The following is a 16,035-nucleotide window of genomic DNA, read 5'->3' as shown; positions in this document are numbered from 1 at the left end:
CCTGTTGTTGCAGGTGCTGCTGGGAGCCCCGCACTCCTGCACCTGCGCCGCCTTCCGGAGGGAGCGGGACCTGTGCGCGCACCTGTGCTGGTAGCGGCCCGCGGGAGGGCGGGCGGAGCCTGGCGCGGCCCCAGGAGGCGGGGGGGAGGGAGCGCAGCTCCTCAGAGGGTCTCGGCCTTGGGACTTCGACAGCGTCACCGGTCCCCGCGCCTGGGGAGCCCCAGCGCCGGGTGCCGCGGAGCTGAGCCCCTGCCCCAAAGGTGCCCCAAGTACTTCGGTTCCCGACGGGGGGGCACTCGCTGCTCTGGACCTCGGAGCGCCCCAGCACCACCCGGCCCGGCCCGGCCTCTCTGAGGACGTCCTGTCACAGCAGCGTCCCCAGGTCTTAAATATGAAATTATCATATTGGAAGCTCAAACATCACATTTGCTGAAAAGCTATCATAGGCTGAAAAACGATGCAAATAAGTCATTTTCTTATTTACTTTATATCGCTTGCCATAACTTGCCGTTGAGTGAGTGAGAACTGGGTTGTCCAAGTTGAAGCCTTCCTTTATTTCAAGGCAAAGCTGTCATAAAAAAAAAAAGTGCTGACAGCAAACCCAAAACTTGGTTAAGACTCTCTGAGAGTGACTTGGGCTTTGCCTATGCTGCATCAATTAAGTGTCTCAAAAATTGTCCTACATTTTGAACCCACTTACAGTTATTGATCATACATCACACACGGGTTGAAATGACTGTATAAATATGATAATTATCATATACCTGGCAACGCTGTGCTTTGAGGCTGGTGAACATCACCGTGTCCTCAAGATGGGCCACGGCGGGACAGCAGAACCTTGCCCGTCAAGCACCAGGACGAGGTGGGGAGACCAAAGGGGAGGGCTCCAAACTGCTGATGCCCCCGTGGAGCTGGGAACACTTAGCTCTCCAGACTCTGGAGCAAGGGGTATTTACCAGTATCCCTTTGTTAAGTGCACTGTTGATATATGTTTGGCCTTCCCCAGCTGTTGTAGCAATTCATCAACCTGGGGCATTGGGTAGGCACATGGGCAGATCTAGGATTTTGAAAAGGGGGTGGCAGATAGTGAGGTGCATTATCCCAAATAACACAGCACGTATTTTTCTCCAAGCAGAAAGGAACTAGAAGCTTTATTAATAAGCAGGGTCCTGGGCCTGTATTACTCAGTTTAAGATTGAAGCAAAAACCCACGTAGCTTTGTTGGAATGAGTTGTAATCACTCTGCCTGGCTGTGAATTAAGAGCTTCCTTACCAAGAGCAGCTAACTGTTCTGCAGTTCTGCTGTCTTGTGATAGTTCGGAAACAACACAACCATTAAAAAGAAGAGAGGGCAATTAACATCTGTGGAACCAAGAGTTTAGAAGGGATCAGGTAGATTCTAATGAAAATGATTGCTAGGAGAATTTCCCTTTACTGAAGAGGAGACAGGCGGGTAGCAAACCTGGCATTGCTGTAGGAAATAGCCATTTGGCTTGAACGTGGACATTCTACCCAGCAAGCCTTACTTGGGACCAGAAAGTATCTGATGTCACTAAATAGAACGCACCTAGACAGATTTGGAATGACAGGAACAAACTAGCACTGCCTCTGTAAAGAGCAGCCTCTTACTCTCTAATCTATCTGTTTTCCCCAGTGTCTCTTCAAACAGGTTGGTTGCTAGAAGGAACTCATCTTTGTTATTAGGAACTGGCAGCAGGTGCAAGAAGTGCCATCCCCTTCTGCAGAAAATTTGTGCCAAGAAATCTTTAGCTTCTCAGCAGTCTCCTCAACCTTCTTCCGCTAGCCCTGCAGTTCAGTTGACACGGCTGCAAGCTTCCTGCTTCTGGTGTTCTGAAAGCATCTTGTTTGATGTTATACCTTTAGCTGTGTTCTCTTTGAAATACATCTTGCATTTTTTTACTTCCTCCTTATTTGCTGTTTAGTGTAACTTGGGCTACTGTCTGTTGACTTCAGTAGGACAGATCACCAAATGTTGAAGGATTTCAGCTTGGCTCAAAGAGCTCCTCCAACCTTGGTATTTAGTAATGGTGACGTAGTATTTGCCTTCCTGGCTCCTTTTTTGTTTGGCAGTACACAAACATCTTTTGAGGTGGTTTTCTTAAGTAGCACCTGTTCCACCTGGAAGGGTAGTTACATACACAAGCTAAGCAGCAGTATGATAAGGTGTGAATCTTACAGTGCCTAATGTACTCCATACTAGCTCTCCATCCAAAAAGGAGTTTGTCTGGAGTGTCATATTTACTCAAATCTAGGATGACTTCAAATTTAAGACAACCCATCAATCATCAGATTCTATGTGGAAGTACTGCAGCAGGGAAAGCAGTGGCAGGGGGCCAGGCAATGGAGGAGTCAAGTGACCGAATCTCCTTTCCCCTTGCTGCCCGTCACTCCTACCACTTACCCTCCCTGCCATTGCCCCCTATGATACCAGCTCCCCCACCACACCTAGTCCCCACTGCCTTTGGCCCCCTCCCAGGGCCATGCTGTCTTGTACCTGCCTCTCCCAGTAATTGGCTTTCCATGCTGCCTGCTCCCTCACCCCTAGCCACTTTCCTCCTCCCAGCCACTTACCTTCCCCCTATAGCTGCTTACTCTAAGTCATGGTTCTGGCCCTGGCTGGGTGTATGGAGCACATAATGGTTTCTGCCCTGGAGTGTGAGCTGGAGCTGCTGCTGCTACCTAGCCAGGTGGGTGCTAGAGCCACCATGTGCTCCATGCCAGGGGTGAGGGGGCCGGGGAAAGGGGTGCAGAGGTTCTGATTCCAAGCCCAGGTCAGGGCCAGAGCAGCAGCTGCCTGTCTCCTGGCCTTGTACTCAAACCCAAAGTGAGAGGCTTTTTTCCCCACACTGAATGGGAAAAATAACTTCATACTGGATTCCAGTAAATACAGTAAGTGTATTGAAAAGTTCACATTGTACACTCCTGTATATTCTCTCTGTGGAGATAAGTCCTAGTGATTTTTACCTACTTCAATTAAAGTAAAGGCCTGTTTTTATTGAAATCTCATTTTCTAAAATGAATCTCTCTTATTTTTGGTACCTTACTTCCCCATAGAACACAAATTAGGTTATGATCACTACTACTTCATGTCCCAGGTATTGTTACTTCTTGAATTAATTGGCAATTTTAGACTTAAGAATAATCTTTTCTGTGCCGTAGCACTAACTGCATCAAGAATCAGTCACATAGTGTCAAGAATTTATTTGTCTCAACATTCCCCCATTTTGCCATTTGAACAGGTCACCAATCATATTTTTCTAATTTAATATTATTCCTTATGTAACCAAAAATTGGTAAACACACAGAATTTTAATGTGGACTTTAAAAATTCCTACATAAAAGACTGTTAGGGATATTACCTATGTCTTGGTTAAAGTGTATGTGCGGGTTAGAAAATAGCATAGAAACCGGTAGGAAAGGGGTTTGCAGGATAAAGTCATTAAGCAAACTGCCAAGAGAAGTTATAGTGAAGTAGAACTGCAAAGGATCTCCAGAGGTCATCTAGTCCAGCCTCCTGCCTTAGGCAAGATCATCCCTATCCAAGCCATCCTATAAAAACTAATCAAAACTCTACGTAAGACTACTGTAAACCTTGACACAACACAGACCTAGCACTCTAACCTGTCACAGGTAAAGCAGGGGAACCATGGTAGCCAAAGTCCTGCTTCCATGAAATGTCAATATGTGCTCAAGAGATTCTGGGTAGAGGTTCACACACCTCCCACTACAGAGGAAAGCAGAAACCCATAGTCTGTACCAGTCTGACCATGGGGTAAAATTCTTTCCTTACCCCAAATATGGTGATCAATCTGACCCTGAGTGGAGGGGCAAGATGCTGAGTGCTCCAGCTCTGACCTGACTTGGAATCAGAACCTCTGCCCCCTCCCCGCTACCACCCCTTAGGAACCTCTGGCTTTGGTCCCAGCAGGAGCATTGGCATACCCCAGTGAAAGTCCCCAGCCTTGCCTGTAGCAAGCACCTGCTTCTTCTAGGAAGGCTTAAAAACACCCTGACACATAGCAGAAAAGAGAGCAGGGGGGGCAACCAGCCAAGCCTAGAAACGTGGGAAATACCCATGGTAGAATATAGGCACTACACCTAGATCATCTCCAACCAGTGGCTGTCCAACCTGTTCTTGAACACTTTTAGTGATGGAGAGTCCACAACTTCCCTAGGCAGTCTGTTCTGCCTCATTGTTCTAATAGTGAAGAGGTTTTTCTGGATACCAAACTGCAACTTCCAGCCACTGGTTTGCATCCTCTGCAGCAAGAGGTGCTTTCCCTTTTCTTTATGGCAGTCCTTCAAGTATTCGAAGACTGCTATCGTGTCCCCTTTTAAGTACCTTTTCTACAAGCTGAACATGCCTAGCTCCTTTAGCTGCTCCTTGTATGGCTTGCTTTCTAAGCCTTTGATCATCTTTATTCCCTGCCTCTGGACCCTCTCTAACTCCTCCATGTCCTTCTTACAAAGTGGAGCTCAGAACTGCACACAGTACTCCAGATGAGGCCTAACCAGTGCCAAGTAAAGAGGTACTATTGCCTCCCATGCCTTGCACCTAATGTTTCTGTTGATGTATCCTAAAATCAAATTAGCCTTTTATGCAGCTGTATCACACGGCAGACTTGCATTGAGTCTGTGGTCTACCGACTCTCAAGTCTTTTTCCATAGTGCTGTGAGATAAAGGTCCTAATAAAAATACATTTGTAGCAGAGCAAGGTATAGTTTTGCTCTTTAATGCTAATGTTATATGTCTCTGAAATACCATAAGCCTTTTATTGTACCCCAAAATCTAAGGCTGAATTAGCAAGTAATTTGTTTTACCTTAATTTTTAAGATGATAATCTTTTTGTCATTCATCGTTAGGATACTGTTGAAGAAATTCAAACTTCCAAGAAATCATGAATGTAGGTGTTACCCTCTTTTTCGTATTTTATATATTACAGAAAGAATGCAACAGCATTTAAATATACAAAGGCAATGTTCTCTGGAATTTGTATAAGGTTACTTTTCAATCACTGGTTTTTTTTTTCTTGAGCAGCATATAACATTGTTATGCTTTAGGCCATTGCCAAGATTTGGCTTCATCTTTCTGAGACAGAACATCTCTTTTATTGCATCAGCAACATCAGCTGCTTCTGAAACTACCCTTGTAAAATGTTTGATGTTAAAAATCTAGTAATTTACAACACTTGTGGGTTGTTAGAGCACCTGATAGACTACGTATTGCAAAGCATGTTCTGTTTACATGTATTTCAGTAACTTAACAAGTATAAGTAATTTTGTAGTCATGGGCAGATGTTGTGTTATATTTGACCGAGTACAGAAAATACAGTTCAGTTTTTGGCCACATTTGTGCCAAATAGATTGTGAGCCAGCTGTAGGGCAATGAGCTTTTCAGCATAAATTAGAATATCTACCAGAGCTGTTCAGATTTGTTCAGTCTTTTCCTATACTAGCAATAAACTATACCCATATCCCAGATCTCTGCTCTGTTCAGTGCCTAAAGGCTCTGAATAGTGCCCCTGTAAATGAAGAGTGGAGATGGCTCTGTATGGTCTAGTGTCCAGACTTTACCTGGAGGGATATGCTTTTTGTGGATCCCTAAAACCCACTGAAGTTGCTCATAATTGTATGGGCCAGAATCATTCCATTTATAAAATCTCACACATTATGGACCATATTCTCAGTTGAAGTACATTGACATGGCTTTATTGTTCACAGAATTGTTTTAGAGAAGAAAAAGGGACTGATGTATATTTTTTTTATAAATTAAAAAACAAAACAAACGTGAAGTGAAAGTTCTAAAAATATTCATCCCGAGTAGGATCCATAGTGAAACAATAAATATAAACCTTAGTTTAAAAGTACAGCCATAGTCAAAATAGTTATTTTGAGAAAAGCAGTACTTTTATATTATTTATATTTGTATTTTTAGGTGGTACGAATAATGTAGGTTTAACTTTTTTGATAAAATTAAACTTTTGCTAATTTTTTTTTTTTACTGTGTGCTTTTCAGAGACCACATCACCTCAAGAAAAAGTCACCTGGTTTATGCATTAACCTTTAACCATTAGGGCTGTGCGAAGCTTTGGTCGCTGATTCGATTCGGCAGAGATTCGACCCGATTTGGCAGCTGAATCTCCAAATCAAATCAGGAGACCTTTTAATCTCTCTGAATCAAATTGGAAGCCTCTGAATCGATTTAGAGAGATTCGGACATAGACACAGCTTTAAATGTTTTTTCTACATACCTCAAGGTACCAAGCAGCTCATGAACACTGTGATGGTGGAGCAGAGGGAGCATCCCACAGGAGTGCGGGGGTGGGGGAGGTCCCCAGTGTGCTCGGCGGTGGACCTGGAAGTGGACCAGAAGCATTTCTGGTCCACTTCCTGATCCACCACGGAGCACACAGGGAACTCACCCATCAGCTCAGTGACTGGTGCCTCCTGGGTCTGGGGGGGGGGCACCTGGGGTCCCCCCGTGGCCAATCGCCAAGCCAGGGGTGTGGGGGGGAGATCCCCCCCATGTGCTCGGTAGCGGACTTCCGGGTCTGCCACCAAGCAAGTGGGGGGGGCCCCTCTGTGCTCCTGTGGGACGCTCCATCCACCCCACCGTTGCAGCGTTCACGAGCCACTCCTGGTACCTTGAGGTATGTAGAAAAAACATTTAAAGCTGTGTCTATGGCTGAATCGCTGATGCTCCGAATCATCATCAAATCTTCAGATTCGGATTCAGCTGAATCAAATCAGGACAGTGATCCAAATTAACTAATTGAATCACTGTCCCCCAATTTAGGTGGAATCTGAATTGAACATGGCCCAGTTCGCACACCCCTATTAACCATGCATTATCAATAAAATTATTCTCTTATTTCTTGTTATAGAACCTATATTGCAGGAATCAGCAAATGCACAGCCTGACTTTCCAGATGATTCATTTAGCAGTGCCGGCTGTTGAGGGGGAAGAGGGGAGGCTCTATCTACAATCATATTTTTTAAGAAAGGGAGCAAACTTGATGGAAAATCTTACAATGAAAGATATTGATCGTCTCAGTGTTGTTTTTAGACTAATTTATTACACTATAATTGTATTTTAATATTTAATGCAAATGTAAATGCACTTCCAACATTGTAACACCCCTAATGCTATACTGCAATGTCAGCATTTGGGTTTGAGACAAAGTGCTTACATGAAATTTGAATCTATGATTTTCTGGCCTAGAAGCAAAGCATGCCATTTTACATACTGTGTAATTTAAAGAGTTTTAGTTTAGAATTGTTTCAGAATATTAGTCATACATTAACCTCTTAACTAAATTTAAATATCCAGTTGTATTAAAAATTACAAAACAAAACACATTCTGCCATAAAGATCATTTTAGGTGTAAAGCTGTAAATACACCATCATTTTAAATTTCAAAATAAATTTCAAATGAGGAATTTAGATTTGCAATATTTCTTGGGCTATAAATGTATCAAAACTGACATAATACAAGGCAGATTATATAGACTGACACCTGTAACAACTGAATATTTCCAAGTGTTAAAGTTTGGCAAAAAACCTTCATTTTGAGTTTATTTTTGGTAGATGCCTTTCAGTTAGGTCTCCTGGAAAGAGAAATCAATGATGTGCTTCAACGAGTACATCAAGAACAGTCATCTAGCCCAAAAGCCAAAGCTCTCTCCACCGAAACATTAGAGAAAGAGGATGATGGATACATTAATCAGAAAGAAATTGATGTGGAAGATGTCTGTCCTATTTGCCAGGAAGAACTACTAAAGAAAATGCTTCCCGTCACTTACTGCAGGTTAAGTAAACAGTTTGCTTTTCATGTTATACATCTGGCAAGAGCTTATTTTACTTGCCAATTATAAAGAAGTATCATTTCTACAAAATTATGGTTGCAAGGATTCTATAAATGGGGAAGTTTTAACCTACTAGTAAGCACCTCCCATTACATATATACCTCATTTTATTGCAAGAAAGGCAAAAATCCACTGTTATAATTAAAAAGGCTAGGATATTTAGTTTGAGATAGTAGATTTGCCTAAATATTTATGGACAGGTACAGAAATTGATGCTGTTTTGTTTTTGTAGGTATGGCTGTGGTAACAGTGTTCACATCACATGTATGAAGATTTGGGCTGATCACCAGGGTGAATTAGAGAATGAGTCTGTGGTAAAGTGTCCCCTCTGTAGGGAAGAATTTGCACCATTAAAGCTCATTATAGAAGAATTCAGGAACTCTAGTCAGCTTGTGACTGCAGCAGAGAAAATGAGGCTTGACAGACACCTTGGAATCCCCTGTAATAACTGCAGAGTATTTCCAATTCAAGGAAAATGTTACAAGTAAGTTTTTTACGAATAAGAGTACGTACATTTTAACTGTATGCCTTCAAAAGTATTTTATAACTTATTGCTTATTCTACGTTTTGACTTTCCTGGAAAATAAATTTTATCTGTTCTTCTAACTTAAAGCTGAGTATGTCATCAACCACTTACGATTGATTTCTGATCACTTTGTGTTACAATGGTATGTGCGACAGACACCTATTGAGATCTTTTAGTCACTGATGTAATGAGGGTGAGTCACCACTTAGAGTCATCTAGTGTAATTCAGTTGGTATGAAATCATGTGATTTTTACTGGTTGAGAGTCCTAAGAATAACCTTGCTCACATGAGTAATGTCACTGACAGTGTGACTTCTTGTTAAGAGTAAAGTTTCTTACAGAATTGGAATATTTATGCCGACTGGATGTTTTTTTCTTCAAGTTAGCTCTGCTGGGAATTGAATCAAGGTCAAAAGTAACAAAACTCAGTTTAACTTTCTTTTTTAAAATAAAATAGTAACCATAATCTGCTTGTCTATCAATGTAGAACAGCCATCAAGTTACTTTAAATAAGTGTTTGAAAAAGTGATTTTTCACTTTTGGAAAATTGCTTTATTGTTTGTCACTATGTTATATGCTATACCCATATAACATATGGGTAGTTTGCTTGTTTTTTTAACCCCATTACTGAGGAGTATGCTATGTTGATTTCTTCATCTTGAATTAGAATCTCTTGAACACCATGAACCTATCCACTCTATCATACAAGCTTTATTATCTGTAATATTTTCTTACATAAATTGTTGCCATTCAGAAACCTAAATATTGCCTCTTTCCCCCTAGATAAGAATAACACATAGTGAGACTTCTGTGGAAAATTTAGCCAAAAGCTGTTAAATATTAAGTGTTGCTTCCTAAAAACTTACCAATACAGCAATAAGTGTGAGTTAGATTAAGTGTATACAGGTAATTTAGGACTTCTTATGCCAAAACTTTAACAAAGGTTTTCTTTACATTTATGTATCATTCTAAAAATGTTAATATTCCATTCTGCAAGTCCCCTGTTTTGTTGTGTTTTTTAGGTGCACAGTGTGTATTGAATATCACCTATGCCATGAATGTTACAAAAAGTTTTGCCATCCTCCACATGTTTTTACCTTTCGACAGGTATGGTACTGGGTTTTATTACACTACATCCAAAGCCGTCTAATAGACAAATACAGGGAATATTTTATATGGAAGTGTAATAAACTGTTCTTTTAAAATATATATATATATATATATATGCACTAAATAGGATTTCTGGTTAAAAGACAGCCCAATAAAAAAGCCCATAAAGAATTAGGAAGAACACCTTAGAAGGTACTTCAGAATGTTCCCAATTAGCCTCTAACTACATGACAAGAAGTCAGTAGTGGTCTCTATTTTTGGCCTGGGCCTTGATACAGCTCTCTTTCGATAACACAGGAGTTAAGAAAATGAGGAGAAAGGTGAACAACATTCCCCCTCCAGTGTCTGGTAACACTTCTATGGAAAAAATAATACACTTAACTTCTCAGTTGCTTCATTCCAGAGTAAGGATCTCTGCAAACAATATCCAGAGTTAACCAGCTGGCCAACTGGCTGGCTAACTCCATCTGGTGTGGCTTTATTGGAGCCGTAGCTCTGAGGAGTGCTGAGTATACAGGCCTAGAGCTCAAGCAGGAGATTATAAGTATGAAATGTCCTGTCCTCCCACAGGTTCCAGAGGGCTAGCTATTGATTTTAGCACACTGTCATTTTGAACATTTCTGTAACTGGCTAATTCTTTTATATTGCTACACTGTTTTGTGGAGTCAAAGCATTGAAACTATGAATAGCAGTTACCATGGACTCAGATGCAAGGGGCAGTTTCAAACACGTGTCTGATTTTCCTGCAGCTTTGCCTTAAAAGACCTAGAAATATTAGCTCTTCAATTTTGCCTAAGGATACGAGGGGTTTTTTGACATGCGTCAAGATAGTCTTTAAACTGCTATGAGTCAGCACACCATACTTTAAGGTTTTTCCAAAGCTTTAGATGAGAAAAGAAAGTCTTCTTGGAAAGGGACTTCAGTCAGAACATTGATTAACCTGTATTTTCTGCTACAGAAATTGATAAAGAATGAGTTTATTAAAATATTTATAGTTCCTCTTTCTGAATATTATAGAAGAGAAATCAGAGTTGGAGGTCACTTAAACACGTTTCACAATTATCAGCTTCAAGAGCGAATTTAAAAACCATTAATACACGAGATGAAGAAGAGATGTTACATCTTCAGAAGTAAGATACCATGTTTCCCATACTGTTTAAGTTTTGAGTTTCCATATTCAACATTATGTAAACAACTCAGTATATTAATATTTTCTTGTTTTTAGAAATGCCTTCTAGAAAGCAGATATTAACTTTTTTATCATATTAATGTACTTAAAGTAAGTTAAATGTAATTTACAGGTGAGTGAATCTCTTTTCACTTAGGCTTAGAGATTAATGCCATGCATCTTGAAAAAGCGTTTTAAAATTGTCACGCTCTGAGCTACCTTTCGGTTAAGAGCAAGAAAAAAACACCCTGTTCGCTTACAAAGTAATTAAATGTGGAGGTAGGTGGGTTAGTATTTTTCAGGAGCAGATTATTACTGAGATGAATCATTTGATTTGGAAATAGGAAAGGCAGAATCCTATAACATTTTGGTGGCTAATGGACAAGACTTTCATTTGCATTTTTAATAAATTTGCTTGTATCTGAATTTGAGGACAAACAGGCTCAGATAAATATGAATTTTGATCTTCTATAAATGTACATATTTATACTAACAAGATTATTGTATTAAAGATAACCCACTCCAAGATACCTAAAGAGTTGGAAGCAGAATCTTAAACTGTGAGTGGCCTTCAGAATGGGCCCATTTGACCTGCCTGAGAGATCACTTGTCTCTACAGTAGTGGTCTCCCATCATACTCTTCAAAGTAACACCCTCAAATTTACTACTCAGTACTAGAACAGATTACTGTGTATGGCCCCTAATCCTGCAATGTATGCATCTCCCACAGTGTCTCAGTAAGGCATGAGAGCATTGCAGGACTTCAGGGATAATGTTCTGCTTTTGCACCACAAGCTTCCTGTGGGGTACATCTATACTGATTAAAGGAAGCCATGAATGCGCATTACATTTATCCCAACACAAATAACCCAACACTCCTTCCCTGCTGTCAAATTGCCAAGCCTTAACTTGTGGGGTTGGGGCTGGGCCACACCCCTTCCCCCCACAGAGCTGAGTCAGCAGCAGGCCATGCCCCCGCCGCATTGCTCTTCGGCCAAATTCAGCGCACAGATGGACTCAGCTTGCAAGATAAGAAGGTTGATCACCACTGGTATAGATGTAGACTGCGACTTTGGACAAATTTCTTAACTTCTTTGTGCCTTGGTTCTTCTAAAATAAAGTAATCTCTCAACCAGGAAGCTTGATGTAGAACTTGCTAAGTGAATTTCTGTAGCTTATATTACATAGGAGGTCTGAATAAATTATCATAATTATTTCTCTTCTTAGGGGAGGATCCATTTGTGGCTGTTCTATAGCAAGATTGGGGTCTTTGAAATGACTGTTGCAAATTGATTAGGTTAACAAATCACTCTGCTCAATAATCAGCCCACCAGAACCTGATATTCCTATACCAGAGGCTGGCTTGCGACTTTGAAAATTTCAGTTTCATTGGCTCTTTTTCTAATTTATTGAAAACTATTCTGGTTTTTTATATTTTTTAGGACCAATTGTATCCCAGAGCACATTGTAAAATCTATACCTTGCACATTGGTTAGGAAATGTAGCAATTTACTTGCTCCAGGCCTGCAGTGTAGACTGTGTTTGAAGATCTTTTTCCTTGGTCAGTATGCAAGACTCCTGCCATGTAATCACAAGGTAAAAGTGCATTCTTAATCTGTGTTGTCATGCTTGTGTGGTGTAGATATTTATTTTATACAAAGTTCATGAAATATTACATATCAGATTAACTTAAACATTGAAAAGAATATGAATGTTCAGCAAACAAATCATTAGGTAAATAATTTGATTCTTTGTCATTATCATACTCTATTTCAAGACTATCAGCACTTTAATCTGTTAAAATTCAACATAGTTTTACTAGCCTGTTTCTTAATATTATGTCGATCAACAAATGATTGCACTCACTGCTTAGATGGCAGTGCAAATACAGTATTATCAATTAAATGTAGGTAGCTCAATGGCAAAGTTATTGAGAAAATCCAGGGACTTTAAAGGAAATGAATTAAAGTTATGAGTGGCTTAGTATTTAGATACTATATGCCCTTGTGTATTTATTTTACAGTTCCCTATTGTCAGTGATGTGTGTACCATTGTAGAGTAAGCTCTGAATGTTTGAGAAAGTACTGTTCATTGGCTGTTTGTGCAGCCTCATTCTCCGTTCATTTCCTTCTAACTGCTGTGTGCCTGGAACAAATGTTCCATCACCACTCCTGCGGGTGTGAAAACAAAGATTATTCTTAAATTTTAATAGTAGGTAGTTTTCTGTCTTGCAAATATTTTGATCCCGTTAGACACCCATTTGAGACTGGGTTTTATTTATCTATCTTAAAGAGATCACAGGATAAGAAAGTGGCTTCCGATTCTGATTTCATAGTCCTTAATTATGGAACCTGACTGTGTTCTCAACATACTTCTTCTGTGGTGTAGAGAAGGTTGACTTTCCTGGCACTTACAAGCATTGAGTATAACTTGACACTTTAAATAAAAATTACATAATTTGGATCCACTTATCTTTTTAGAGCACCTTAGCAACATGTGCATCAAAAGCAGTCTGCACCAGCACTTTACTAGACCCATATAAAACAACTTTCTCAAATTCTTATAATCTGGAAATATCTACCTGACCAGCAGCATTCTCTTTGTTGACAGAATGACACTATTTTTCATGATGATTTTTACTATCCTGTAGAAAAGAAAAGCTACTGCTTGGAAGTAGACATAATCAACTCAGCATCAATAGTTACCAAAGATATACAAGGAGAACTAGAAGGAAAGAAAACACTGGAGTCAGCACTGAGTCTATGTGTGTCAGTGAGCATAGATGCAATTCTGTTCTTCATAGGAGCAGTTAAGAACTTAACTGATATATCGAACAATTCAAGTGTATTGGTTTACAGCAGATAGCTCAGCTTCTGCTAAACCATTTGCCTCAGTAAATACTCTCTTAATGTATACCAGTTTCACATTGACCTAACCTGGAGATTAGTGAATTTACTTTTGGTTTCTTCTTGGGAGAGTGAACAGTTACAGGAAGTAGAGAATCAGACTTTGAATTTTTATTTATTTTTGCCTTCAGGAATAATTTGTACTTAAACTGGCATAGAAGAACACTTAGAAATAAGCCACTTTTTATGTATTTGATGCATGTTTTGTTTTTAAGTTCCATAGGAAATGTATTGATGATTGGTTGCAGCACCAGAAAAATGCATGCCCTGTTGATGGATATATTGTATACAATCCATTAACTTGGAAGGATGTTCCAGCGAATCATGATGTCCATCCGTCAGGCTCTCAAACCAGTCTGAGTAAAATTGCCAAGCATATGGAGCCAGAGCTATTTGTGCCTGGAATTGGGCTATTCTCCAAGCAAACACAATTTGGACGTATTTTTGAAGCTTCTCAAGTTAGCCTCAAACAACTGCATGCCAGCAAAGATCCACCAGATTCTCAACAGGATTTAAATTTAAATACCTTAAGCTACCTTCATCTGGGAGAACCTCATTCTAGCCAGCATAGCACAAATGGAAACCTGACTTTACAGTTTTCCAGGCACTTCAAAAACGTCACTCTTAGCACTCTCCAGAAAACACGTACCTTGAAATCATATTCTGTTGCATCTAGAAGAGATGCACATCTCAGTAGCATCAGGGACCTAAATGGAAGCAATGCAGACAGAGGCACAGAAGTGTGTCAAGTTGACTATGACAACTTGAACAAAGCAACTGATGTTAAAGGAAGAAATAACCAAAGTTCAACATCTGTAAGATTTCCTGGGAATTTGAACTTTAAAGTTAATTTGGGTACAATTAACCAGAGATCATCAAAAGGGGAGAGCAAGTTTGCGGGAATATCCAAACCTGAAAGAAGGCTTTTAGCAAAACTACCTAAACATAATTTGAGCCTTAAAACAGAACCAGTTTTATTAATGGAAGGATTTTCACTGAATAACAGGTCATGATGTCATACAATTTATTTTAACTAAATACTGTCTTAATGCATTGGATTTTGTGTTCCATATTTTGACTCCATTTTATTTTCTTTCATAGTGAATTTCCTAGTGGCAGTTTCCAACAAGTTTACTTCTCCTTTACACTACTGTAGTAGCTTTATTGAGCCAGTGGGGAAGTGGGAATAATACCCATAACCAGAGTTGTGGGGCTTTATTTTTCTGTGGGAAATTTTCCATTTCTAAACATTCATTGTTTCATAAAATTAATTAGTAACAATGAATGGATGCCAATACAATATTAGGCAAGCTTGGTAGTTTCAAAGTTGTAATTAATGTTTTTCAGATGATTATCCCTAGGAAGTGTGCAAGAGAGTACATATATGTTTTATTGATTTGTAAACAGGAGGGTAAATACACTCACATAATAATCCAAACCAAAAATCAAGTTATGAATTCACCTAATTGGCTGTGCAGGTCAAATCAGAACCAAAGTTTAAATTCTTATTTCATCTCAGACTGCAAGTGAAAGTAAAACTGATTCACTTTCAGTTCAGTATACACATAGAGCAGTGTCTCATTTCTTTTCTTGAGTTGGAGAAGTTGGAAGTGTCTGCATAAGATTTGTTAGTTTTTTAATGATTTTTGGTTTGAAGTAGTCATAATAATGCCTAATCAGAAAAAAAAACGTGGGTGGCATCATTATGGTGAAGTTCAAGCGACTGAAGGAAGGAAGAAAGTTGGTAGATGTAAATATTGTGGGTAGGAGTGTGCTAACGCAACAAGAATGAAGAAACATTTAATAACGTGGAAACTGTCCTGAAAGAGTATAAGCCATATACAGAAAGCTAGTACAATGAAGTGGTAGAACAACATCTGAGAAATGTCTACTTCAGGAATCCTATGCAAGTACACAAATTAATATATTAAACAACACACAATATAGACTAGCATCTCTTTTGTTTTAAAACATTCTAATTTTAAAAGTTGTTAATGCAACTCTGGACTATTATTTATTTATTTACAATATTTGTATCCTGCTTTTCTGCTTGCATAGTTTCATAGTAGCTAGGGTCAGGAGGGACCTGAACAGATCATCTAGCCTGACCCCCTGCCACAGCCAGGAATGAATGCTGGGTTCACAAGACCCCAGAAAGGTGATCATCCAACCTCCTCTTGAATTTACCCAAGGTAGGGGTGAGGACCACCTCCCTGGTTCCAGATTTTGGCCACCCTAACTGTAAAATATTGCCTTCTGATCTCTAACCTAAACCTTTCCTCCATCAGGTTATGACCATTGTTCCTCATCACCCCAGGTGGTGCTGGGGAGAAAAGAGCTCTCCCTATTCGCTGTTGATCCCCCTTGATGAGCTTGTAGGCAGCCACAAGGTCCCCCCTCAGCCTCCTCTTGCTGAGGCTGAACAGGTTCAGGTCTTT

The 16,035-nt window shown here is 39.8% G+C and overlaps 1 protein-coding gene across 1 annotated transcript; it reads left to right on the top strand.

Annotated features, from left to right (window-relative positions):
* The first annotated feature begins 4,830 nt into the window (after window positions 1–4,830).
* ZSWIM2 (zinc finger SWIM-type containing 2) lies at window positions 4,831–14,891 on the top strand. Its single transcript, XM_025193470.1, has 7 exons — window positions 4,831–4,925; window positions 7,610–7,829; window positions 8,120–8,371; window positions 9,436–9,520; window positions 10,541–10,653; window positions 12,134–12,287; window positions 13,813–14,891. The coding sequence occupies exons 1-7, from the start codon at window positions 4,856–4,858 to the stop codon at window positions 14,608–14,610; spliced, it is 1,692 nt and encodes a 563-aa protein (XP_025049255.1). The 5' UTR covers window positions 4,831–4,855; the 3' UTR covers window positions 14,611–14,891.
* Window positions 14,892–16,035: the final 1,144 nt, after the last annotated feature.

Source organism: Alligator sinensis, unplaced genomic scaffold (genome assembly GCF_000455745.1).
Source record: "Alligator sinensis unplaced genomic scaffold, ASM45574v1 scaffold1553_1, whole genome shotgun sequence".
Taxonomy (NCBI): Eukaryota; Metazoa; Chordata; order Crocodylia; family Alligatoridae; genus Alligator; species Alligator sinensis.
This window is presented reverse-complemented; position numbering and strand designations above follow the sequence as displayed.

Coding starts and splice junctions, on each gene's coding strand:
- ZSWIM2 (XM_025193470.1), top strand. CDS start 4,856: ATGATAATCTTTTTGTCATTCATCGTTAGGATACTGTTGAAGAAATTC. Junction 4,926..7,609: donor ACTTCCAAGAAATCATGAAT/GTAGGTGTTACC, acceptor TATTTTTGGTAG/ATGCCTTTCAGTTAGGTCTC. Junction 12,288..13,812: donor TCCTGCCATGTAATCACAAG/GTAAAAGTGCAT, acceptor TTTGTTTTTAAG/TTCCATAGGAAATGTATTGA.